Below are 26756 nucleotides of genomic sequence, written 5' to 3' on the forward strand. Positions count from 1 at the left end.
ACTCTCAACTTTGGTCGGTCTCAGTGTCCTGCAACCATGGGCACAGCGGTTTAGGGGGGTGCCGCTCACGCACAGTCCCAGAGGGGTACCAACAAAAGACGTCACGACACGAGGTCAGAATCGTTGGTTTCAGCTTGAAGAGGGGGGCGACAGCAGAGTGACCTATCAACTTTGGGGGTGAAACTTGTAATCTCATGTGACGGAATATCTCTTGCTCCATACTTCTTCGATAACAAATTTTCTCACATTTTCCCAAGGTCCTACTACACTGAATTGGATCATAAACAATCTTTTGGCAACAATTTTTGCCTTGAGGTGAAAGCGTTTGGATTATCCTCGAAGGTCAACTCTGCCGTTTACCATCTAAGGGATCTGCCTACTTATCCTCTCCACTTGGAACAACTTAGATGAGCTCAACCTGCTAATAACTGATCAAACAAGTGCAAAGCCTGCACTGACAACTGCATTCCTTTTTTTACTTGCAGTTTGACATCTTTGAAATGAGTCCGTTTTTGATCCAAATTCACTGAGCTCCGTCCTCTTCTCCCCCGTTCTCCTTCTCTTACTCGTTTCTCTTGTCTTCGTTTGGATTGGTGCATAGTGGTGAGCCCTTGAAGATGCTGCTGAAAATGAAGTTCAACCAGCAGAGGCGGGTGCGTCTGGCCCAGGGACTGTGGCTGCTGTCGTGGCTGGCAGTGATGTGCGGGGCCTTTATCTTCTGTCTGGGGGTTTTCCTCAAGATAGAGCTGCTCCGTAGGGATGAGGTAGAGAAGAGGACACACACACACACACACACACACACACACACACACTTACCTAAACCCAGTTCTAACCCTTACCCTAAAACCAAGTCTTAACTAAGTCTAAAGCACTATGTAAAGCACTTGATCACTTGAGATAATGTGTGTTATGATTTGGCACTACTAATAAAATTGAATTGAATGGAATCGTGTTAATTGGAACCTAATTTAGTCCATTTAATAATGCTACATCACCTTTTAGACATGGGCTGAAAAGCAAAGTGGTGCTGACACTGAACACTGAGATGATTTTTGTCAAGGTTATACAAATATGCGTCTATGAGCTCAAGCTTTAGTCCTTTGCTCGTGGGTTGTTTACTGAGTCTGCTGCCACTCGTCTGTGTATTTTTATGTAAAATGAGCTTGTAGTAAAATATATACAAACACAAACAAGCACACCAGGTCATGTTAAACCAGATGGATTGTGTAGCATGTCAAAACGTTCTGTTTTCGAAATTGTTTACAACCCAAGTCATTGTTTATTGTATGTAGAATGAGAATGGCAGATCAAGGTTTATGGCACTGTCGCTAATTGAGGTTGGAAGCATTGATATCCATTTGGCTGCTCAAGAAAGCCTTTCTTCAGCTATGTATTGATCTTTGATGAGAGAATCCGATTTTTAATTATCCTTGCTGTTTAGCCAAGAACTAATTGACACTGGCGCTGAGAGAAAGCGAATGGGTGTATTACAAGAAACACTTGCATTGTGGCCAGCGTAATGGTGTCAGGAAGCAAAAGAAGCTTTTCGGAATGATTTAAAAGAGCTGTTACTCCATTTCACTTGTTATTCAGAAACATATACATATTCAGATGGCGTGCATGTAGCACTTGACTCCATGTACAGATCATTTATAAAAATAGATTATTCTTCACAGAGCTTCAGAAAGTAATGTGTGTACATGAACATGTGCAATTCATTTGAGGAATGCAACAGTGCCAGGTCAAGATTTTAATAATGGAGCTTACACAACTGGCAGCTTCCTACAAACCCGCCTCGGAATCTAATAAATCCATAAATTACTTTTTTTGTAACCAGGGCTAATAATTAAATATGTGACCATATTACTATTGAAGCCTTTGTATCCGGCATATCAGCAGATAACAGAATCTTTTGGTGGCCTGTCATAGTTCTTTTAGAACAGATAAGTGAGGGCAGAATTATTACCTGCTGAAAGTGAGCAGAGGAAAGTGTGACCTGCAGTTGGCCGCTGCGCTGGTAACAATTTTACCTTTGACCCTGTTCTTCCTTACTTGAGGTGATGGACAACACAGAGATCCACGTGGTGCCCAACATCCTAATGATGGTGGGTCTGGCCTCCATTGGCACCAACTGGGCTGCTACTCGTGTGTGTCAGGACTCCCTGGATGCCAGCCGCTTCCCCCGTTGGAAGGTTCTCCTGTTGGCCTGGTTTGCTGTTGCTGCAATGCTCTGTTGCCTGCTCATCTCCGTGGTGGTGCTCAGCTATGCCCTGCAGGGACGCCTGGAGGAGTCACTGAAGGTGGGGGGGTCACTGGGCAGGGTAAAAGATTTCAGCTTTAGAGAGAATGGCCCGGTGTGTTTTCTAGTCTTTGCTGAGACTAGCAAAGAGTAGCAGCTGGCTGACTGGGTTTTGGGCTAGGAAGAAGACAGCAATTCCATATCCTGCAAATAGAAGAATGGTTGCAGATATTAAATACAATTACATTATGCATTTATCAGCATTTAAAAAAAACATTTTTCAATATCTGTTTTCTGAAAGATGGCACTCTTGTTCAAATATTATATTGAAACAGAGTATAGAAAGTGTCTGTCTTCTTGATATGTTGTTTCATACAAACCCAGGTGTTGTCTGTCAACAGACAACTTATAAAATCTAAAAATAAAATCTGATGCCCATTGTCTTTCTCTTACTTTTCTGTCAGATTGGCCTCAGGAATGGTATTCGCTTCTACAAGGACACAGACGTACCAGGCCGCTGTTTCCAGAAAGAGACCATCGATCATCTGCAGATGGAGTTTCGCTGTTGTGGAAACAACAATTTCAGAGACTGGTTTGAGGTTCAGTGGGTCAGCGGCAGATACCTGGACTTCACCTCTAAAGATGTGAAGGAGTGAGTGTACCACAGTGCCACAATGAGAAAGTCACGAGACGCAGGGAGGTGGAATGATGAGCTAGAGATAAAAGGAAATGGACTGATAAGGGATGTATGGGAAAGAGGGGCAAATTAAATAAGGTGGAAATGGAAGTTCAAATGAGGGACGGATAAGTAGAGATCACATCCAGAAACAAGGAAAGATGTCGGGGGGCAGATAAATATGGGATGGCAGAGGAGGAGTGGATTAAATATAGACCTGGCCTTTAGTTTTGAAACAAAGGGCAGAGATGGGTGGAAAGTTTGGTTTGTGAAGCGAGCAGAGAAAGATTAAACACGTGGAAAGGAATGAGTAAGCAGAAAGGATACAACACGATGACACTTACTCAGAGACACTGCCCGCTTCTCACTAATGTTAAGTGTTTATTGAGCTAAGTTGACATTTACAATGTCTACTTAGACGTATATCTCCTTGTGTCTTCATTTACTCTCCTGTCCCCCTCCGTCTCCAGCCGTATCCGGAGTAATGTGGATGGACGTTACCTGCTGGACGGCGTTCCTTTCAGCTGCTGTAACCCTGCCTCCCCTCGCCCCTGCCTGCAGAACCACCTGACAGACAACACTGCCCACTACAACTATGACTTCCAGTCAGAGGAGCTCAACCTGTACAGCCGGGGCTGTAGGCAGGCGCTGATCGACTATTACATGGGCCTAATGAATTCAACCGGTCCTGGTGTGCTGTCAGTCATCTTAATACAGGTGGGTGACATGAACAACACTCAACATTGCTAAAGTAATAACAGTTCACTGATTTTGGGAGTATTTGCTGTAATCTCTGCTCCACATTCATTTCTCAGAGAAACATAGCCATATCCATAACCATAACAATAACATAACTTTTTTTCCTCAATTGTGTCCACATTATGTAACAATGTACAGTAAACAGATCCCCACAAAAATGGAATTACCTTGACAACATCATTTCAATTAAGGGGTCCCTGCTCTCTCTCTCACTCTCTCCCTCACACACACACACACACACACACACACACACACACACACACACACACACAGAGAGCCAAGATGACCAACAAACGACTGACACACATTGATTTCTGTCTTAATCAAACATGCATTCTTAGTTTGCCAAGTATTGATAGCTTACTCGGCTTACATAACAAACACAACCTCAGGCTGGTTGTTATTGAAGGCAGTTTGTGTTTTATGGACCCAAAGTAAGTGCAGTGACTCATTCAATGTTTCAAGGTTATTTATTGAACAAACTTAAAAAAGTTGGCAGAGGGTGAGCTGGTGGAGGCTCAGGACTGAAGGCAGGTGAGGCAGGAGTTAGCTGGATGTGGTGGACAACAGGGGTTCAACCTGAGGCCCGGACTTACAAAGCTTTAGCAGAAGCAGACAGACAAAGATCTGAAGATGTTTGATTTTCAACTCAAACCTGCTTCGAAACCAATTCAATTCAATTCAATTCAATTTCACTTATATAGCCCAACATTACACAATTTCGCCTCAAGGGCTTTGCAGTCTATATGTATTAATACATTATTACATGTCAACATAAGACAAATAGGTACCCTAACCTGAAAGTTAACATTGACCTATATACATTTAGAATTATGATATGATATGATATGATATGATATGCTATAATACTGAAGTGACTCACATTATGAAATAAAAACATAATTAAAATCTTATGTATGCAGCATGAATAAACCTAAACAATGACTAATATTTCCTTTCCATTATATGATTTTGAAGAAGGGAATTTTCCCCAAAGTTTTTGTCAGCCTATGATCTCATTTGGTGAGACAAATATTACCAACTGACACGTCATTCAGATGGAGTTTTTAGAGCCTCTCTGTTTTTCATCTTTCTGTGTAGATGTCGGTGCTCCTGAGCCTGCGTTACCTACAGACGGCTGTGGAAGGAGCCATGGCACTGGAGGACCCAGAGGGCGACAGTGAGGGTTATCTCCTGCAGAAGGGAGTGAAAGAAACCTTGGAGGAAGTCAAAGCCAATGTCCTCACCATGCTAAAGTTTACGCAGGTCGACCCCACTACCGACGGGGAGTCCCCAGAGGCAGCAGATGCCTAGAAAGCTGCCTCCTCTACTCCTGCAAGCTAGAAGCAGAAAAACAAAATCACAGATGAGATGTTGGAGGAATGGATGCGGAGGAGGGGATGGGGGAAGGCGATGTGATGTCAACGGTTCTTGGTTATGTGAGTTGGCTGGTGGCAGGTAGAGCACCTGTTTGGCTTTGACATGTTTTGTTATATACTCCACTGATGCAGCAGCTGCAGCTCCCTCACAAACACACACACACACAAACACACACACACACACACACACACACAGCCAAAACAAGGCATCACACAGGGGTGTTCCTGCACAGACACCAAAACAAACATCTCCTCTGTGCAGGAGCTCATGAATGAGTAAACATCAGAGAATCTGCTCGGGAGATGTGTAGTGACTTTTTATTGTATCTAGAAAAGAGTATACATTCAGTTCATATGGGTGTAGTGTATAAGCACAGAGACACATTTTCAATACTACGACTCAAATTTGTGGTTTTGAAATTCATCCCATGTGCACGAGTTTGTACTAAAGTGCAATAACATGCTTAGGAATTTGAAAATGCACCTGAATTACACATTAAAGGTAGACGTTTTTAACTGCTTTGAAGTGTCGGCTTCCTTTTGTAATATTATAGGTTGTATTAACTGACTCTGGGTTATCGGAGTTCAGCAAGGAGAGTTGGATTAAGTGTGTGTTTGTGTGTATGTGTGTGTGGTGTCCCATATGAAGCTATCATCTTGTCTATTCTGGCAGCTCTGAAACAATCTGATAATCCTAGTAAAGTTAATCCCAGAACTGCTGCACAAGCGGTATCACACAGGAACACACACACACACACACACACACACACACTCTGCCACACAGAGGCACACACTGATACAACACAATGAAGGGGGATTCATGAATCAAAAGAGTTTTTAGTGTGTTTTCATCGACAAAGAACATATCATGTGTCTCTCTCTCTATTCTTATCAAATAAACCTCTACAACAGAACAAGTGAATGTTTTATTGTATTCATAGCAAGAGACAAAATATCTTCCATTATGTACCACGAGCAGAGGTCGATGCAGGAGGGTGAGGTGAGGATGAGAGTTTGATTGAAAAAGGAGAGAAATATTATTTATTCAGTAAAATGTTTCCCTGACCTGCAGCAGTCAAATGAATTTTACATTTAAGAGGAAATGGTAAAGTCAGGAAATGTTCAAAGTAAAATTACAGTTAAGGCATATAAATTGAGGTCTTTCAAACAACTTTCAAACATAAATTACATTAAACATTAATTAGTATTATACAAAAAAGCAAAGGGGAGTCTGACTTTCAACCAGCAGAGGTCGCCACTGCACAGTGTTTGAATGAGTCGCTCGTGGGTTGACATGGATACGGTGGCCCGCTGACAACTTGTTTGAGTTTGATGAAAGCAAATGTCCTCATATCTGTATATTTGTACTTAAAACGTGATTTTATCATTCTGCATTTGCGGATTTTTACCTAAATTTAATTTAAATATTGTTTTTCCTCTGGTGACTCTTGCTCACGTTTTACTGTTATTTTTATTTTATTTATTTATTTATTTATTGCTGTATTATTTATTTATTTATGTGTATAGATTTGTGATTTTGTATTGTTGTTGATGTTATTGTTTCATCATGTGGGTGGGTCTCTTGTCGTGTGTCGTGAGAGGAAGAGGAAAAAACGCAACATGTGCGTTTTGAACATTCCGGTGTGGTTTTGCAACGGAACAGAATCACACTGAGAGGAAGGAGGAGGAAGGGAGGGCCGCACAAATGTCAAACTACTCCACTTGACGCGAGATGGATCCTCTTTCTATGATTCATTATTCATTTATAATGTGTTTATTTTAATTAGCTATATTCTGTAATGTTTCACAGCTCTCCCAACGCAACAATGGACTCCAACATTATGGAGATAATAGAAGAATTCATGGAAAGTGCGTTGGCGCAATGGGTACGTCCTTTATCATTCATCACTTTCAGTTAGAGAAAATGTCATCATTTCTGGAGGCAAAAAGAATAAAATGAAACGCAGGGTCTGATTAGAAAGCAGGTGAATTAGTATTATTTCACTGTGTCTTTTACAGCAGCCTGCCTTCCAGCTCCAAAATATATAATTATTATAGGTGGTGAATAATAAGTGAGCAGCCTAGTTACTGTGTTTTTGCTTTTGTGCACGGCAACAACTCAACTTCTCCTTTTAGCAGCTTCCTTTGCCTGTTAATAACCCTTTTTTGTCCCTCTACCAGCCTTGATACTTCCGTGTCCATGGGCAGGTTCTCATTAGAGAATAATACAAAGTTAAGTACAGTGTGTTCAACAGAAAATAGTCTCAGTGAAATCAATTGAGACGTTGTGCTAGCAGGGGTTTCCACGTGGGAAACCAATCAGCCCCAGGGAATGTGTTCTCCTTCTGGTCATTGAACAGTATTTATGTTTACCTGTACCTGTGTTTAATCTTGTTGTTAAGATATTCTGTTTTACGACTGCCTGCCTCCAAAGAGGGGGTCATTCTGCAGGATCCCTGCAGCTGGCAGGAGAGCAGTATTTGCTCAAGGGCACTTCAGTACAACACAAAAGTTGTCACATATGTTGAAGGACATCCACAGCCAATGCTGTGCCACTCTGTCGCAGACAAGGGTCACCAGCTTCTCTGCATCACCCCAGTCCATGTTTACCCACAGTGCAGTTTTTAGAAGGTGCAGGTGGGAATAAACCTCATTATATTGCAGTTTGCATTGGCACAGCTTTTTTTTGGAGCAAAGAGAGAGGGACCTTGGCTGCGATCCTGCTTGGCTGCCTGTCACTGTGAAGTGCTTCCCAGTGGGAAGGCACATGTCCCACCTGTATAGACAGGTGCACCGACTCAAGTGGCTTCCTGTGTGAAAACATTTGCACCTCTCCATCTCTTTGTGTCTCCCTCTCTCTCTGTGGACCTATTTCCTGCACCTGTCTCTGTCTTCCTTGTTTTGTCCACCCCCCTGGTACACTCCCGCACCTTTCTCCACACATTTCTCACAGGTTCAGCTGTTTGAGAAGATGGTTGAGAGCGAGAACGGCAGCTACAGTCAGTATATGGAAGTAAACTCAATTTCCCAGAGTACCCAGGATCGCTACCTGAGGCTGACCAACGGGATTTTCCTCAATGAGGTCATGAGGGTCATGTAAGGTTCATTTGAATTTTTCATTGCCTCACAATGGCCGCAATAAAAATGATCATTAGACAATGGGAAAATATGAGCCAGTTTGATGATCCTGATATGGGGACATTTTCAAGTGAGTCTTCAATATTAGATGAGCACTTAAACTTTAAATTAGAAACAAGTCCAAAGAGCCCATTTTTCAACCATTTGTGGGGAAATTCATGGGAGGAAAAAAATTAAAAGCTACTATAACCTTGCAGTTAGTTACAAAAACTGGTCACGACAGAAAAACAGAACAATTCATGTATCTAAAGATGAAATATAATTATTTTGGTGTTGTTATGTTCTGAGAAACAGAAGAGCGTGAGTAGGTCACTCAGTTTTCCACTGTGTCAATACACTAAAGTGGTATAAACAAAATCCAACAAATTCTTCCTCGGGCCATAACCTACATCCCCAGACAACTTTACTAAAATCCATCTTTTACTTTTTGAGATTTGCTGGTCCCAGTCAGTCAAACATGGTCAATAACATAATCTTCTAGGCTCATGTGAGACCTACATTACAACTTAAAATCGCATTCTGACCACAAACCAACCAAATATTAAGAAATTGATAGCAAAAAGGTGGATACTTTGAAGTTATAAATTATTTCCAAGGCAAGATGTTGACATATTTCTCCCTGTGGTGCAAAATTGCCGGGAAATTTGTGTTAAACTATGTTTGCCAGGATCACATGTTGCCATTTTTGCCATTTTTTGTGAGTTCATTTCTGGACCAAGATCACTGGACCAAGTGATGTTTCCTGATTTTAAACCGTGGGTGAGGTGAAGTGAGTGGTTAAATTGAAACATAAAAACCACCTGGTCATAAAAAGATCATGGTCTTTCCTCATTGCATCAGCATCCTCTCCATTAGAAACACAATGAGTCATAGGATCATGTTCTCATAACAATCAGTTTTGCCTCAAGAAATTCACAGTAGAATAGAAAGCAACTTTAAATGAGACACCACACAACATCACCTCACATATCTGCTTGCATGCACTCACCCTTTTTTTACTTGCACAAAATTTGAAATAAACTTTGTTGTGGATCCTGTGTAAAGAATGGCATAAAAGCATGACCTGTGCATATTTGCCAGAATCTTAAAATGAGGCTCTGCATATGTGCCACCCTAACAGGTGCCTCTGATAAATGTCTTCTGTCCCTATTCAAATTTCAGCAGAATAAAACCTTTTCTCTCTGAAATGGAAAGACCATGTTCTTGTCAGTATTTGCCAAACAGCTGATTAATGTGGCCTGACCTCAGCCTCGCCATTTCAACAAATAACTACATGAGGATTTTTGCTGCCTGCTTCACAGGCTCATAAAAATTTTATTCACTCTCTGCTGAAATGCACAATTGCATAAGAATTTCTTGTCTGGAGAGAAATGATGTGGGCCTGTTGGATCAAACTATAGTAAATACACTGCCTTGTCTTTTCTGTGTTCCTCTCAGAGACCCAAACCCCAAAATGGAGCGGCTTTACAACAGTGGGAGAGATGACCACGTGCTGAGAGTGCAGAACTTTTCCATCTTAAACCGACACCTGAGAGCCTTCTACCAGGTAGGGGAGGGTCAAAGGAGGGAGCAGGGTATGATCGAGAGGTTAGGTCAGGTCATCAGGAGTGATTTGCTGAGAATCAACGGAATACAAACCAACCAAAAATGATAGCAAACTCTCCAACCTGTATCTCATGTTCTTGTACCTGTCTAAGCTCTGAAAAATGGGGATACTTTGAATTTATAAATGATTTCCAAGGTAAGATGTTGATGTAGACATTTGCGTTAAACTATGTATTGCTGCAATTGCCAGGATCACAAGTTTGTGAGCTCATTTCTGGACCAAAATCACAGGACCAAGGGCTGATAACCATTTCCTGAAAATTTAGGCACAAAAACCACCACAAAAAGATCACGTTTTTTTTCCGCTGTCCATCCTCATGCTCTCCATTAAAAACGCAATGTGTCGTAAGGTTAAAACACGAGGATCATGTTCTCATAACATCATAAAATCCGTAATTACAGTGTTTTAAAACAGACTCACCAGGATGACACAGCAGTGACCTGGTCTTATGCTGTGGTCTGACTGCCTCATTTTATTTCACGGTAGAGTAGAGAGCAACGTCTAATGAAACACCTCACAACGTTGCCTATAAATATTGATCAGAATATATACATATTTTTTAATAATCTGTTGAGAATTAGTCAACTTTTTTGGATCAGTTGAAATAATAAATCTTTGATAATATATTATTGTTGTTTTGTTATTTTTTCATCAAAAATGCCTGAGTTTTTCTGGACCGCTGTGTCTCAGATGTGAGGACAAGATTATTTTCCTTCCTAAAATTAATCATAGTCTTTTGTCAATGTAAAGTATTTCTAATTTCAGTCTTCATAATATCCACCGCTTTTGACAAATTATTTTTTAGATAAAAAACAGCAATACTTTCTTTTTGAAGTGTTTGGCAGTTCTTCAGTTTATATCTCCTATGAAAAATGACACTCGGTTTATCTTGGTCTGCATGCAAACCACAGAACCATTTGTTTGTTTAGGAGGGGCGGGGCCAGCAGTTTCCAATGTGATGATTAATAGAACTTATTTACTGAGAAAACAAAGTGGAAATGTGATTTGTGGCGGAATTATTTTAATGTTTTGCTTTTACAAAGTCAATATTTGAGGAATGTTACAATACTATTTCTCTTTAGACAGAACTTTGATTTTTAAATGACTTCAGTTTTAAAAGACTGTCCACTATAATGAGCAACATATTCTATAGTGTTGTTTTTTAAAAAGGTCTCTTGCCACATACTGTAGTTTCCTCATGTTAAACCACAACTTTTTTTTTCCACGTTTCTTTTTTAATTTAGATTAGAAAAACAAGCTGTAATAAGTGTTGATTAGTGAGTTTTTAGAGGTGCTGACAGGCTAATTGGTTGACAGCTTTAGCTCAAATTTACTTTACACATATGATTACACTTATTTTAACTTTTGCTTGAAGAATACAACACCCCCATGCTGCCAAAAAACTATGACACCATACACTTGAGTCATGTGTTTTTTGTGGTTGTATTTCAGTGTACGCCTGAACTATTCATTTAGACACATTGTACAAGTTTTTTGACTACAGACAGGTAATGGTGAGGCAAACCTGGGACACAGTCACACAGACTAATCATTTGGAAACGGTTTGAGTCTGGATTGAGTTTGTCTGGTGCATTTTAGCACAGACACTGTGAACAGCCTTGTTCACTTTATGAAGCATTATCCAGCCACTGGTGCTCCCAAAAACACTGCTATAAAGGTGTTTTGTAGATGCATTTATTATAGATAGGCTTTTTATTGAAACTGATGAAATATCCCTCTAAATCATAACCAAATGGCATCGGCGAGAGAGAGAGGCTGGAGCCACAGGACGTGGTGAAGCTCAGGCATCAGTCTCAGCATATTATAAAAAGTTAAAGGTGAATGCAGGGGGTGAAAAGAAGATGAAACACAGAACATTTCCACCCTCAGTAAATGTCTCCCCGCTTATTATCTGCCAAATGGTGGAGTGACCACCGGAATATTTTATGGTTATGGGGTTGAGGAAAAGAAGACAATGAAAAAAGTAAATCAAACAGCGCAGAGTATCACGCATTTCATATAATGTGCATTGTAGGTGCCGGTGACATTTGAGGAAATGACTAGTCTTCCCTCGGCAGAGGCAAGGCTTCTGTTCTCGACAAAGAACAACTCCCACTCAAGTGGACTGACTGTGCACTGCTCAGCACGTCACACAAAATAAGGTTTCACTTCCTTACTCTCAGTGAACCACTGACACACATGTGAAGACTCGAAGCAGCACAGCCTGCAGCCCAGTGACTGAGCTGTTTGTGTCCGTCTAGTAAATCGTTGTGAGTTGCAAGAGCATAAAACTCCAGGCGAAATCTGGTTTGCATACCGGGCAAAAAAAGGGCAAAGACAGAAACACAGGAACTGAAAAGTTTGTAGCGTTATTGAGAGAAAGAGTTTGAAAAAAGACAAAATAGTAGATTTTGCCTTCCACCAAGTTCTCTTCTCGTTTCTTCTAGGCACCACAATTGACATATGAGAAACTGTACTGTTTATTACTCATATTGCTAATCTCATACTCAGCATGTGAGAATTAGTGACATCTAATGGTGAGACTGCCACAGATTGTAACAAATTGAGGACTCCGCTCACTCCTCCCACTCCCAAGTGCGTCAAGGAACTATGGTGGCCTTCCCATACCAGAAATGATGTAATTCTGACAGCGAAACACACACTCTGCACATATAAAACTGTTGTGCAAAGATTATTCCAGAATACTAAACCAAACTTTAAAAAACAATTTGATGTGATTACACACGTACGCAGACAAATGTCTTATAAGCAGGTGAATGTAACCTAGTATGTAAGTTGGCAGTGTGATGCTGGAGAACGAATGAATTGTTTGCCTGCCAACGCCAACCAGCAGCTACTATATAATTTCCAGTCTGGCTAATCTCCTGCAGAAGTCTATTTGGCACCATGAACCAATGGCTGAACGCTGACCAACACAAAGCTGCAGCAGATACTGCCCTACATTCCCTGAAGGATCTGAAACTTCATTGTGGCTGTACATGCCTGTGATGCCAGACTCGCTAAAGGGAGCGCGCCTGTCTCTCGGTGCACCGTCGTTCTCATTGTGTGGTTTGTAAATGACAGCAAGCCACAGAGAGACAGAGAGACTGTAAGTGTGAGGTAGTTCTGTGAGTGGAGAACGTGGACAGGCTTTCATGGCAGTTGGGAAAGGAGCTTGCCAAATTCGGTGTGCAGTGCGTCGACAAAAGCATTTTTAATGAAGGGGGGGGCTGCAAGGATGTTTTTTTTAGTTTAAGACTAAAGAAAATAGAGCATTTAAGTAACAGGCTGATGACCTGCTACACTGGTGTTACACTAAATAGCGCTGCAGGTCCCACATGATGGAGAGTTTGTTTTTGTTGCCAGGAGAAAATTGTTTTCTGAACAGAGCGAGCTAGTCAGAGGCATGTGCTGTCTGCTTGACTTCACGCCCTTTAGACCCTGTGAAATTTGTCCAACTTCAGAAAGTAGAAATTACAAGTTGTTGGAACAACCTGACCACTGGTGTCTTTAACACATTCTAAATACTTTATACATCCAGTTTCACAAGCTTATCGTGCCTGTCCCCAAGGACAGAGGTCCAATTCAATCAAAGCATTTAACCTGAGGAAGGATGTGCCTTCTCATCTTTAAGACTATTTTGTTAATAATTGAATAGTTTTTCTGTTTGTTTGTGTTTGTGTGTTTGTGTTTCTCCATATTTGTCTCTTTGTATTTGGGTCTCTGATCAAACAGTTTACTTAAAAACACATTTGTCACGTGTATAAAAAGAAGAGTTAAATCAGCATCTTCAAAGCTTGTCATCATTTATCTCTCGTTTCCTTATAGATGCCATTTAATCTAAAGTCACTAAATGAATTCAGCCTGTAATGTGATACTGTACCAGTTGTAAGTAGCTTGTAAGTGGTTTGTTGTTAGTCAAGGGTTCTGCTGGTGTGTGACGTCTGTTGTGGTCTTGTGCTTACGGATCATTTACATTATCGGCATTGTCCACGTTACCCACGTCTTTAAAGAGTACGGACAACAATAAATGCTGTGAGTGTGCAGATGTGGGAGGACTGTTCTCCATTAATCAGTCCTTTCCCGCTGCTTTTACTACTTTAGATAATCCTCACAATAACTGACACTGAAGAATATAATCAGCCGAAATCTTCTTTGACCCTGAAAGACTAAACGCACACTTATCAGATATCGGCTCTTTGTTTAGACCACAAACTGCAGCCGGCTGGTGGAAAATGTTGCCGTCTGTTTATTTTGGTTTTGTGTATTTCGTCACTGTGGGCAGACCAGGTGAAATTGTCCAGCTGATCACTGTGCAGTTTTTCTTTTACATAACCCGTCCTCCATGTCTTCTTTTCTTCAGGAAGACTTGCAACAGTTGATAATGATGTCTCTCCCGAATGTTGCCATCCTGGGGCAGGACCCCCTAACAGGTACAGGATCACATGATCCTATCAGTGCTCAGGAAGTCATTATGATTCTCATACGAGTCCATTTCGCTGCTATCTGTGAAACACATTTACAGAGTTCTCATAGGGAGGATGGTGGCGGGGGCTGGGGATGATGGGGATGATGGTGATGATGGTGATGATGATGAGTTATTTCTGTGTCCTCAGAGGCAGCTGTGGAAGAGCTCAGGCGACTGCTGCTCCTCTTACTAGGATGTGCCGTGCAGGTGATGACACGCTCACATGACGACCACACTGTGTTTTTTAAATGTAATAATGACAATAATGTTATTTTACTGAGCCTGTGGAGAGCCTATATTTTGTGTCTTTACTCAGTATTTTTCATTGTTGTCACTGCTGGCCTTGTGTTGTAATCAGTCTGATCTATTTTGGCTCAAAGAGTTGCTTCCCGGTAAAAAAAATATTTGCTGAATGGACAACAATGAAATGTGACACAGAAAGAATTCCCTGGTTTCCGAAAGAACGAACACTGGATCAATCACAGGCCCAGTATTGCCGTACACCTCATGACAGGATATCTGCTTGCTTAGCATCTTTAAAATTAATGTCAAAAACCAAACCTCAAAAAATGACATTGTCAAATGTTTTTTAGTAGAGGACCAAATAAACCAGAAAATACTTTCAGGGCTGAAATTAGTTTTAATTAAACAATGTGATTTATGAATGATCAAACTAGCTGGCTATTCATTTCATAAATGATTATTCAACTAATTGTTGCTGCCCAAAAAACGAGACATTTAACAGTCAGTGTGTATAAAACGTATATGAACTACACACACACACACACACACACACACACACAACAATGATTTTTTTTTCTTATCTCACGGTGTCTGCAGTGTGAGAGGAAAGAGACCTTCATTCAGCAGATCCAGTCTCTGGACATTGAGACCCAGGCAGCCCTTGCCAGCTGCATTCAGGAGGTGCGTTCAAGTGGAGAATTAATCCAATGAATAAACCTAAGTATAAAAATGAATTCCACCGATCGTCTGTGTGAGTAGATCATGTCCAAGGGGAGACACCAAGGGAAAAACTATTTTTATTCCCTAACTATGATTTAGCAGAGAATTTCCTCACTGTCTGGCATGTTGCCTGACAGTGTGCTGGGCTTTAGTTTTTATTTAGGATGTCTGGGTGTCCCCTTCTGTCCCCCTCTCTGCCTCTGTCACACCATCCTGTCTCTCTCATTTGTTTCAGTCATCCTCCTCTGTCTTTTCCAATAAGGCATGAATGCCAAATTGTACTCTTTTGAAAGTACCCCCTGTGGATAATTGCCAGTATTACAAAAACAGCATGTTGCAACCCAGCATGTCTGAATTACAGTAACAGCATGTTTCCCCTCCATCGTTTTTTTTGTGCCAGTCTTCTCGGCCTAATAAATCATGAGGTGAGAGGTGCTCTTCCTGTGCACCTCCTGTGTGCTGTTAATATGCTTTTTTACCCGAGGATATTTCAAGCTTCTTTACATGATTATTAGTTTTGCATGCATTAGTCTGGCATTTGTGGTCACACTTCCCACATAGAAATTATAAGACATTTTTTGTCTTTTTTACTTTGTACTTAAATCACATTTCTCACACAACCTTCAAACCGTCTGGCTAATTTTGTGTCAGGTTATCACAGAATATTTGAGACTCTGTCCTTGGTGCAGGTGACACAGGATCCTCGGGTGGTGCTGCCGCTGCAGTGGGAGGAGCTGGTGGAGGTGGAAGGTGCAGACTTACAGCTGGTGTTCGGCTCCATGGCCAAACAGATCCAAAGCCTGCTGGCACAGAGAGACACACACCTGGAGGTACTGGATGTGTGCACACGCTCAAAGGAGTAGCTTGACATTTTATCTTTAAAAAAAAAAGGATCTTGTCCAGAGTTAGGTGAGAAGGTTGATGCCACCCTCACAGGGTTTTATTTTGGATATTTCTTCTTCTGAGACGTGTGCAATGTTTTCCGTCACATCAGTATGAGAACACGCACGTCTCCTTTTATGAAGTTATAAAATCCGATGGACATAAAAGTAAAATATGCACAACTACAGCAATCATTTCATTAAAGATTCATTGGGCCACATTGATGAACATTTCATATCTGTAACTTCTTGGATATTACATTTACTCTGTAGCTATTATTTACCACTGAACTGTTATAATTCTGCCTTGCAGGCAGCAGGAGCTGATATTAGAATGATCTTATAGATGGGTAGTTGGTTGGACAGATTAGAAATCGACTAGAGGTGCTCTCTCTCTTCCACTGAGTTAAAAACAGACTACATTAAAAGTGTATGAGATATACCATGAAGATAGAGATATATTTAAAAAAAAAAAAACACAAAGGCAACATGGTGGGTCACATTAAAAACCGTAGAAGATAATAAAACATTGATGTTAAAGCATATAAAAGACGGAAGGAATATGCATAAAAAGCAAAAAGACACCAGTAAAAAAACATTGTGTTAAAGGCCAAAGAAAAGAGGTGCATTTAAGAAGAGATTCATAAACAGCAAGTGAAGAAACCTGGGACCACATTCAATATTTTGGGAGCTTCAGCCTTGTTTCCGGGACAACCAGGAGCAGTAGTAGAAGGATAGGGTGAGACCACTGAGTGTAAATGAGAGAATAAAATGATTTTTAAAATGATTCTGTAATGCACAGACAGCTAGTGGAGCTAGTTGTGTTCATTCATCTTCCACCGCTTTATCCTCCACATGAGAGTCACGGTGACCTGGAGCCAATCAGGCGAGGTACACCCAGGTCACCTGTCCATCAAAGGGCCAACGTCATTCTCTCTCACACTCACAGTCAGTTTAGAGAGGCCACTAAAGCTCTGCATGTTTTTGGACTGTGAGAGGAAACCAGAGAAAACCCACAGCCACACAAGAAGAACATGCAAACTCCTCTCAGAAAGACCCTCGGTCAAACCAGGATTCAAACCAGCAACCTTTTTGCTGTGAGGCAACAGTGCTAACCACATGGTAGTAATAACTAACTGCAAAAGTGAAAGGACAGTCCGACTAACCTGAAAATAAAGTAGTAGTAAGTAGTAGTAAAATGACATTATTATTAGCTCAATATAAGAACAGCAAAGCAAGAAGTAAAACTTCTAATAAATAATCATGCATAATAAACAAATCATCTCCAGTGAGTCAAATAAGCCCTGATGAGAAAGACTCACCTTGCTGTCTTAATTGAATCCAGTAAGGCATGAAAACACAATTTCATTTTGTATCTGCCATCACTAATGTCATGCAACATGTCAAATAGTCCACAAAGGGGCAATTACAAAAAGAGAGAAGCTATTTTCTATTCGTTTTGTGGAACAATTAATGGTTCAAAACCCATAAACACTAAAATGTGCCTACAGTCAGCTCAAAATGAACAAGCATTTGTCTTCATAGCAATCTTTCTTCCAATCTCGCTCCTGAAAGTCTCCCTTACTGAATCATTCCATGTCTCACTCTCTCTCAGATCTGTCTTTCTTCTGTCCTCTTTGTCCCCTTGCCATGTCCACTGACGTATCTCTGACTCCCTCTGTGTCCCAGAGGACAGCAGAGCTGTGTCGGGAGCGGGAGGCCCAGGCTGACTCAACCCCCGAGTCCCTGGGTGGTCGCAGCATGGGGCCACCCCAAGGTCTGGCACTCCAGCTGGCCGATAGCAAGGCCAAACTCCGCCGCCTCAAACAGCAACTGTAAGTGTGTGTGTACATGTGTGTGTGTGTGTGTGTGTGTGTGTGATGGAAGAACTCAAGAGAACCTTTAAAAAAGGTGTGGTAAAGGTCAGCATGGAAAAAGTGCAAATGATTCTGTCACACTTAATAATAGGAAAAAAAAAAACAGATAACAGATAAGACACAAATCAGGTACTCACTAAAAATGATCCAGTTCACTCAGTGTGTTCAGTGTTGTCTGTATCACAAAGGTCAGTGTTGGCCAATTATAATTTCTGGATGTACATGTGTTTTATTTTTAATTAACATTTCTAGCAAACACAGTCTTATCAGCTCAATTAAAAAATAAATAATACAACTTCTCTGAACACTGCTCTGTTTAATTGTGTGTTTCTTTGTTTTTTTTTTTTTTAATTATGACAGTTTTATGTTTGACTGTTTTAGGCAAGATAACGGTGATCAGATATTGGATTACAAGCAGGAGATCCAAACCATGGAGGAACAGCTCAAGAAACTTCAAAAAGAGGTACAGACACCTGAGGCGTGACCTCGTCTCAGCTGAGCCACACTTCACGTTTAAAATGCTCATCTTTTGTTACAGCAGAGAAGATTTGTTGCATATAGAAATTCTCTATAATTTAGGCATAAAAATGATGAGGCACAGTGAACGTCACAAAACACAGGTATAATTAACAGCCAATTAGTTAATTCCTCTAATGTATTAAACAGAAAAAAATAGTGGCAGCCATTTATAGTTTTGTCCTTTGGCGAACAACTGTTTTTTTGGTGTTTTTTTTAAAAACCTGACAGTATGAACACTTATTATCCAGAGCAGAACGGCCATGAATAGTCATGGTTCATATAAGATTGGAATGTTTCGACAGTGAAGAATTTCCCAAATGATTGTACAAAAAACTTACAAATGAGGAAATAATTTAATACTACGCATTTTTCTATAATATAATAATATGTTGTCAATCACTGCAAAACAAATTGCGCAACAATTGACAAGATGGAGGTGGATGAAGAAAGCCAGTAAAAAAGTTAATGTTAAATTCTCATTAGAAATAACAGAAAAGTACTAAATAAATTTGGTGGCAGACTTCTCTCTTTGTTTTCATTCTGCTACTGTACACACACACACACATTCAATCTTTCTATATCAGACTTTGTCAACATTTGCTCTGCTCTGTATCCCAGATCTGTGTACAACCTTTTATTGACCTCATCCCCACTGCTGAATGTGTGTGTGTGTGTGTGTGTGCAGAACCGCTCTCTGCAGGGCGAGGTGAGGGGCATGCGTGCACTGCGGGATGAGCTGGACTGCGCACGTGAGCGAGCTACGCGGGCCGAGCAGCTCCAGACTGAGCTTCAGGGTTGTAAGCACAGATTGCGCAGCCTGGAGCTCACACGCACTCAGCTGAAGGTACACACACACACACACACACACACACACATTCAAGCACACAGCTAACAAGGCACGATTTATACCACAAAATAATGTACATTCAAACTGCGTTGGCAGTGTGTTGCGTATGGAAATCTATACGGCGCAAAACCTCACTTCACACTGCCTATACAGAAACAGACAAACACAACTACAGTTCTCACTTTTGCAAAAAGAAAGTTCCACTCACTCAAAAACTGCATTTCTTATCATTGTGTGGATTTTAGACAGACATCTTTTTCTCAAAATGTCTTCTCATTCAAAGGTTTAGAGCTTTATGGAACAGTGTCAAATGTTTTTTTGCTTTAGAGATGTACAGTCTGCAGTTTATGTATATATATGTATGTATATATATACATGTATTTGTATATATGTATGCAAAGGTTTAAATGTTTTTGTTTCCCTGAATGTATTTTCATTTTTATGCCTTGTATCATCTACCATCCGAGGGACTACGGGCAGAAGTTAGCCTCAGGCTACAACCTGGCATATTTACATTTTAATGTTTGTCAATATGCATCGTCCCTTTCCTTAAATACTAATAATAATAATGATAATACAAACAATTATATATATGTTTATATATATATATATATATATACATATATATAAACATATATATATATATGTATGCGGAATATATACATATATATATATTTACACAAACTGCAGACTGTACATCTCTAAACCAAAAAAACTTTTAAATCCCTAAAGCTTTCGCTTCCAAACACCAATTTATTCATCTTTCAACTGCCAACTGCACTAAATCCAAATACTTTTTACATTTCTAATTCATCATCAGACACCAACACTGTATGTTTTGGACATATTTTCATGCTGTAAATATAATGTCTTCATTGTTAATGCTGAAGAAAGGCAGGAACACACTGTACTGTAAAACACAGCAGACCTGTGTTTTTTGAGCAGTGTACGTGCTGAAAAGAAAAACTTTTGCAGTTGCTTCACTCCTTCAGGTTTCATGCAAAAGTATATGCTGTTGTGTGCGGTGTCCGTCAGTTTTTCCACTTTTGTAAAAGTAGCACCACTTAATCTGAAAAGCTGCACATTCCATGTCACGGCCGTGAGCATTTCAGTCAAGAGTGAGTTTATGATCAAAGTCGCAGAATGAGATTATATTGAGTGATGTCATCAGGATTTACAGCCTGGAGTGGCTTCGCTGACAAACAGCAGGAGTATGGCTTCAGTTATTGGAACTTTTACACTCAAATGAGATTTATTCTGTGGCAGTATAACTCTTCTGAGGGGGAAAATGTGCTCATATTCTTGTAAAACTCCTCAGTGTCCTCTTTGTCACCTTCTCCGTCTTTTATGATTTACTTTGTGTCCCTGTGACAGCCAGACTTTTAAGGCAGGTGAAATTTCTGTTGTCTTTGGATTCATAATTCATATTGACAAACTCACAGTAAAGTTTTGCAGAAGAGACAACATTACATCTTAATATGCAGATGAAAACTCCAGATCATAACATTTAAGTCATTTTGTAATAGCTCTGGTAATTATTAGATGCAATCATTCGCACACATTGACATTTATAGTCTTTGGTGTGCTCTTTTTTTTTTCATTAAAAGAAAATTAAGAATAAAAAGATCAGGGGAAACAGTTAACTTGTTTACCGTCTGATTGCTTGTGTTTATTGTTGTGTTTTTAGATCACAGCACACTACAAAAATAGTACTTTACATGAGCGGAGTGATCACTGCACGGCTGCATGAAACTGCCGTGACTAGTGACTTGTAAAGCAGTTGTTTTCATTAAGTGAATCATTAGAATCAGATAATTAATTATTAATTATTTGTTCAGTACTTCCTCCATGACCGGAGCACAGACTCGCCAATTACGATCAGCAGTGCTGTCGCTAAATACACCAGACTCCTCTGTTAATTATTGAGATTTTAGACATTTCCTTGGTCATTTTTCGGAGATTAACCCACATTTGTAGGATTGTTAAATCTTTTTAACTGATATGCAGTTCGGCTTGATTCTCGTGGACGTCTCTTCCTGTGTCAAGCCAGCTCGCTTAGAACCTCACCAAAGCAAGTCCTAAAAATAGTACCTAGTACAGGTTCTATTGTTACGTCCCTGTAAAAGTCCAGGGGATGCGGGGAGTAACAAGGTAAAAGCAAAACCATGGGATATTTTGGGCTAAAACAACACAGCTCACATGCTATCCACATGGCTCCAAAGACAGAGAGCACAAGCCCAACTTTTCCACAGCTTTTTAAGTCACAGCTTGATTGCGGAATTGGAGGCATCTGTGGAACAAGCAGAATGGGTGGAGCCACAAAGCACACACAGGAAAAAGGACATCTCACACAGCACCCTAGCACGTAACAACTATGCTCGTGGAAACACAATTTCACCGCGCCGTGCTGAGGCGAGGTGAGCCGATGGAAACACGGCATTTGTTACATGGAGCAAAGAAACCAGAAAAATCTTTCATGAAGCTGAAAAACCAGAGCAACCACTGAATCGATTATTGGTTGACCATTAAGTTGCTAATGGATTAATAATCGTTTAATTGTTGCATTCCTTTTGTATAACTTATGCAAACATAATGAACAATTTTGAATAAATGTCTAATTGCAATTATTTGGACAGGAATTGCGATATCAGAGGGAATGGCAATTTTTAATGAGAAACAAACATGTTCTCTTCAGTCTGTGCAATAAGACGTGTATAGGTCAAGACAATAATTCATCTAAAATGATTTTTTGACACACATTTTGGCTTTAACAAATATTGCACCTCCTGCGATTTGAAAATCGCAGTGGGCTGTTTTGCGATTGTTCAGCCTGAGGGAAGCCATCACTTCGCTATATCTGTGTGTCTTAATGTCACGTTTCCTCTCCCTGTGCCCCTGCGCCCCCTGCAGGAGCAGCAGCAGCTGTGCGCGGCTCTGCAGGAGACCAAAGCTCTCCTGGAAGAACAGCTGGCCGAAGCGCGGGCACGTTGCTCGTCTGTAAGGGAGCTGGAGAGGGACAATCTTTTCTTGCGCCAGAAAATCATGGATGTGGAAGCGGTGAGTATGCACTGCATTCACATGTGTACAATATTTATTTACTTGTCTTATTTGTTTATGGTGTATATGGTGCAGTGTGTATGTAGACGAGTGATTACAGTAATAGATAAGTATATAAGGATGTTACCATCTTTTGATTCACTGATTTATTGTATCTGATACATTAAAATACAGCTTACAAAAAATGTCAATACACAATAGTCTGCGGCCAATTTTAGTTGGCTTTTGAAGCAGTTTAAAGATTGGGCAGATTTAATCTCATTGGTAATTGTATTCCACAGTTTATAAGAATGTACTTCTCCCATATTAGTTTTCACAAGTGGCTGTTCAAAATGATACTAGCCCTTGTATAAATGCTGTGAGAGTTGTTTTTCCTGTGATAACGGTGTGTATGTGTGTGTGTAGGAGCGCGACACCGAGAGGCAGCGAGTTGATGAACTGCTGGAGCTGAACATGAGCCTGGAGGCAGACCTGAGGCTCTGCAGCAGCAGCGGCGGCGGCGGCGCTGGTGGCAGTGTTCATGGCCCTGTCGCTGCAGTTCACCGGATTTTCTTCCAATCAGACCTGGACTCTGACGAGGAGCTGAGCGGATTGATTGGTCAGAGCACCTGCCTCTCTGCACACTGTCATTTAAGACATTTTAATTAACTGATAAGAGAAAATGTGCTGAGGTTTTACTGGCCCTTGGGTGATCACTTATCAATAATCAATGAATGTATTCATTTCTCTCTCTGCCTTCTCCTCTCTTCACTCTTATTCTTTTTGCATTTCTTTTACTCCTTGCCTTGTCTCAGATCAACAGCCACTGAGTGTGGAAGTGGGTGAGGCGTCAACGCTGAGGCTGCTCGGAGCAGAGCAGGAGAACGCGGAACTGAGGCGGCAACTGGAGGAGCTTCAGGCACTGCAGGAGGTCAAGGATCAGCCGTTGAAGGTCGTGACTCTCAAAAAAAATCTATAACCGCTTATCTCTCGCTTGCTACAGGTTTGAGGTCAAAGCAGGATATAAATAGCGATACAGGAAGAAGACAGAAGAGAGACTTTTGGAGAAGAATGTTAAACTGAACGGAACATCTACTGTTAGGCTAGAACAGAACATATATATATGTATATGTATATGCTTTCAGTGTGTTTAATGAAGATACTAGTATATGACATTCATCAGTCTGCCTCAGCTGTGAGCGATGCAGTTGGAGTTAAGTGTGAATCTCCTGTCAATGCAGGCGGGTTCACCAGATGCTAAGGATGAGCTGGCTTGGTTGGAGATGGAGCATCAGAACATACTCACAGAGGTGGGCCGTTTGTAGGACATGGTGTTCATTATGCTACTTTGCTAAGAGACCTTCAAAATAAAAAAAGTTTATCATCAAAACAAGAATATTGAGTAATCATAAAAGCCATGAAGCAGTGTGATAGTAGACATCTAATCTTGAAAGGATTACTTCAGTGACTAGTTACTTTAACCAGTTACTAGTAATGTTATTATAGAGTGGAATGTTTTTCATAGACCCGCTTAGTGTCCTTAATCACTTTTTGCTTTAAATTAAAGAACATCATCAAATAAACACAAAATCAAATCAATCATTCCAACACCAGACACGTCTTCAAACCTCAAATTAGAACGAGGGACACGTTTACTGGAAAAGTGAGCGCTGCAACCTTATGTTCTTTATAATTGACCAATTTAAAACAATTGAAATCAATTAATAATTAGCTTTTCATATTTTTTCTTCTTCTTTGTATTGTTGTATTATTTTTGAGAAAGAACAAAGGAAGGTTTCGTTTTCTTCAATAATTTTTGTTATTAAAAGATTAAAAAAAAAAAATGAAAAATGTCTCTCCCATTATACTTTTCAGTTCTACAACTTGAAGAATGAAAATGCCACTTTGAAACGGAAGCTTGAGCAATTTGAGACCAAACTGCAACACTCAGAAGACAAGACAAACGACCATGGAATGAAGGCAGACAGAAAGGAGGAGGAGAGGGAGGAGAGAGGAGTCCAAGGCTCTGAGTCCTGCCGGGGAGAGGGGGAAGGCAGGGTGAAGGTGACAGAGAGGAGGGAGAGGAGAGGGGAAATCATTGGGACACAGAGGGAGGCAGGTGTTGGTGAGGAAATCCTCCGCATTCAGGATGAAATGTGTGATGGAGAGCTCAAGCCCAAAAGAAGGGAAGAGGCAGAGGGAGGACATAAAGAAAGGGAGAGACAGGGGAAAGCAAGCAAGCAAGAGGAAGACCAGCTTGCACTCACAACAAGCTCGGAGTCCCCAAAGCATTCACCAAGTGTGGCGGAGAACACAGAGACGGAAGCTGAAGTCCAGGCTGCATGCCACTTGCCTGCTCCTGATGTGGAGCTTCTGGTGACACAGCTCCGCAAGGCCCAGGAGGAGGCTGACAGGCAGGCAACTGTGGCCCAGGACCTGCAGTCCAAGCTGGGAGAGCAGAGCAAGAAAACTTGGGAGGCTGAGCAGAGGCTGGTGGTGCTGGAGGCTGAGCTGCAGCGCCTCAGGAAAGCTGCTGACAATCTGGCAGAGGCCCGCAGGCAAATAGAGGTATGGATGGATGGACATCATTTTTATTAAATGCTAATACAGAAATTAAGGTTGTGGATGTTTGGCTGGTGTGAGGGATGAATCAAAGATCTGGTGCATGCAGCAGTTAGTTTTTCAACAGAAAACACCCAGCATGCTTTGAGGGAGCCAAGAAATGTCTCTCATCTGTGATTGCTCATCAAGTTAAATAACACGTTCTTAACGCGGTTTTTGAAAATGTTTTGAGCTGATATGAGAATATGAAGGTGTTGATTCATACAATTACACAGGTTGCCACTGCATGGACTCATTTCACCACTCGCCCAGGAGTATATAATTTCAAGTGTCATTATAGAGGGGAAATTGTATATATTCATACAGTAAGACATTTTAAACACGCTCCATGGTGGTTAGCTTATACCTGCATGATATTATCATTTAGAACGGTACAGCCTCACTGAGCTGCACAGTGTCAGTTATTTTGCTTAAGTACACACATAATCCACGTCCGTATGACGCAATACGGTTCAGCAGCACAACAAAGTACAAGTGGCAGCACCGAATAAAGTGATAACTGTGTATGTACAGACGTGTGTTGTGGACACATCAACTCACTTGTTTGTGTCTCAGGTTCTTCAGTCTGAGGGTCTGGCCATGGAGGAGGAGCTGTGCCGCCTGCGGAGCCAAACAGAGCTCCACAGGATCCAGACCACGGTCATTGCCACTCTGGAGGGAGAGCGCGCAGCACTGGAGAGGGACAAGGAGACGCTGCGCAGCACGGTGGACGCACTGCGCACCACCCAGCGCAAGGTTGGCCAGTCCACAAAACTCAATTACATTAAGTACATCAGAGTGAAGCATTTTCCACGTTCTCTAACCCAAAACAAGCTCTCCAGAAGGGAATAAGCTTCTTAGTATCCCTTTAATTCAGAAAAAAAGGGGGGGAAAAAAGGGAAAACTTGACTCAATAATTCTACAAAACAGAGCATAATGTTACTTTTTCTGGAAAAAAAAAACCCTAAAACACACTACCTTGTATTAGATGGGGATTTTATTTGACAAATAAATTTCTCTTTAAACCACTGACACCACAGAGAGGGATTGCTCAGCTTCTTGTCTTTACACAGCCCCATGTGGACTAAACAAGTCTGTTTTGAAACTCCACTATTTACATATTGATCCACTTCCACACACAGAGGAGACATCGCAGCCTGAGAACATGATGTAATTTATTTAGTGTATTTTTCCAAATGTAGTTTCAGTAAAAATCTAACCATAACACTCCACTGCAGGTCTTTGGGAAATACTGTGTTTAATGTGCTAGTTACAGTAAGAGCGTGAGACATACAACAGAAATTGCAAGCTAAGGAGAAGAATAGCGCTAAGTCAGCATTAAATAAATAGCATAAAAGGTTTTCATGAATATCTCCACTGCAAGTGAGTCGTACATAACCCAGCCGCCAATGCTACTGTGCTTTCCACCGTTATTGTGGACGTTGTATTCACACTGCATGACTACGTACCCAAACCCTCGCTCATAATTCACTGTAAATATATTTTTAATACTCCCAGAATCTTTCTATTCATACACACAATCATTATTAAAATAAAACAGGATGTTCTTCTATGGGATCCAAAGAGGAACTGTGTTTAATACATGTAGTTGAAAAGAAGTGCAACAATCAAAGATTATGATGCTGGTTTATCCTACAATATCATTTACTGAGACCTAACATTTCCCCAGAAGCAGCAACTTGGCGGCAGTGGCGAGGAAATGTTCTTTTAACTCAAAAAAACAAACTATGTATCCACGGACTGTGT

At 40.8% G+C, this 26756-nt stretch overlaps 2 protein-coding genes across 3 annotated transcripts in view; both read left to right on the forward strand.

The window, feature by feature from the left end:
* rom1b (retinal outer segment membrane protein 1b) lies at positions 1-5573 on the forward strand. Its single transcript, XM_044039468.1, has 5 exons — positions 1-764; positions 2058-2300; positions 2704-2891; positions 3386-3632; positions 4776-5573. Exons 1-5 carry the CDS (start codon positions 618-620, stop codon positions 4986-4988), a joined length of 1038 nt encoding a protein of 345 aa, XP_043895403.1. The 5' UTR covers positions 1-617; the 3' UTR covers positions 4989-5573.
* A 1117-nt stretch (positions 5574-6690) lies between these two features.
* The window catches only part of ccdc88b (coiled-coil domain containing 88B), a 38886-nt gene continuing 18820 nt past the window's right edge, over positions 6691-26756 (forward strand). Inside the window, exons 1-16 of one of the 2 annotated variants that reach the window (XM_044039853.1) lie at positions 6691-6939; positions 7235-8149; positions 9629-9737; positions 14161-14230; positions 14414-14472; positions 15106-15189; positions 15918-16058; positions 17799-17944; positions 18368-18449; positions 19191-19349; positions 22263-22409; positions 22815-23007; positions 23204-23340; positions 23630-23698; positions 24264-24956; positions 25566-25745. In XM_044039853.1, coding sequence (XP_043895788.1) covers positions 8025-8149; positions 9629-9737; positions 14161-14230; positions 14414-14472; positions 15106-15189; positions 15918-16058; positions 17799-17944; positions 18368-18449; positions 19191-19349; positions 22263-22409; positions 22815-23007; positions 23204-23340; positions 23630-23698; positions 24264-24956; positions 25566-25745 — 2394 coding nt within the window. In that variant the 5' untranslated portion in view covers positions 6691-6939; positions 7235-8024. The remainder of the gene's footprint in view (positions 6940-7234; positions 8150-9628; positions 9738-14160; positions 14231-14413; positions 14473-15105; positions 15190-15917; positions 16059-17798; positions 17945-18367; positions 18450-19190; positions 19350-22262; positions 22410-22814; positions 23008-23203; positions 23341-23629; positions 23699-24263; positions 24957-25565; positions 25746-26756) is intronic. The other variant, XM_044039852.1, reaches the window with a different exon arrangement.

Source organism: Solea senegalensis, linkage group LG12 (assembly GCF_019176455.1).
Source record: "Solea senegalensis isolate Sse05_10M linkage group LG12, IFAPA_SoseM_1, whole genome shotgun sequence".
Lineage (NCBI taxonomy): Eukaryota > Metazoa > Chordata > Actinopteri > Pleuronectiformes > Soleidae > Solea > Solea senegalensis.

Bases quoted from the DNA above. Each gene is read 5' to 3' on its own strand.
- rom1b (XM_044039468.1), top strand. From the start codon at position 618: ATGCTGCTGAAAATGAAGTTCAACCAGCAGAGGCGGGTGCGTCTGGCC. The intron at 2,892-3,385 runs GTGAGTGTACCA...CTCCGTCTCCAG, and splicing joins ACCTCTAAAGATGTGAAGGA to CCGTATCCGGAGTAATGTGG. The intron at 3,633-4,775 runs GTGGGTGACATG...CTTTCTGTGTAG, and splicing joins TGTCAGTCATCTTAATACAG to ATGTCGGTGCTCCTGAGCCT.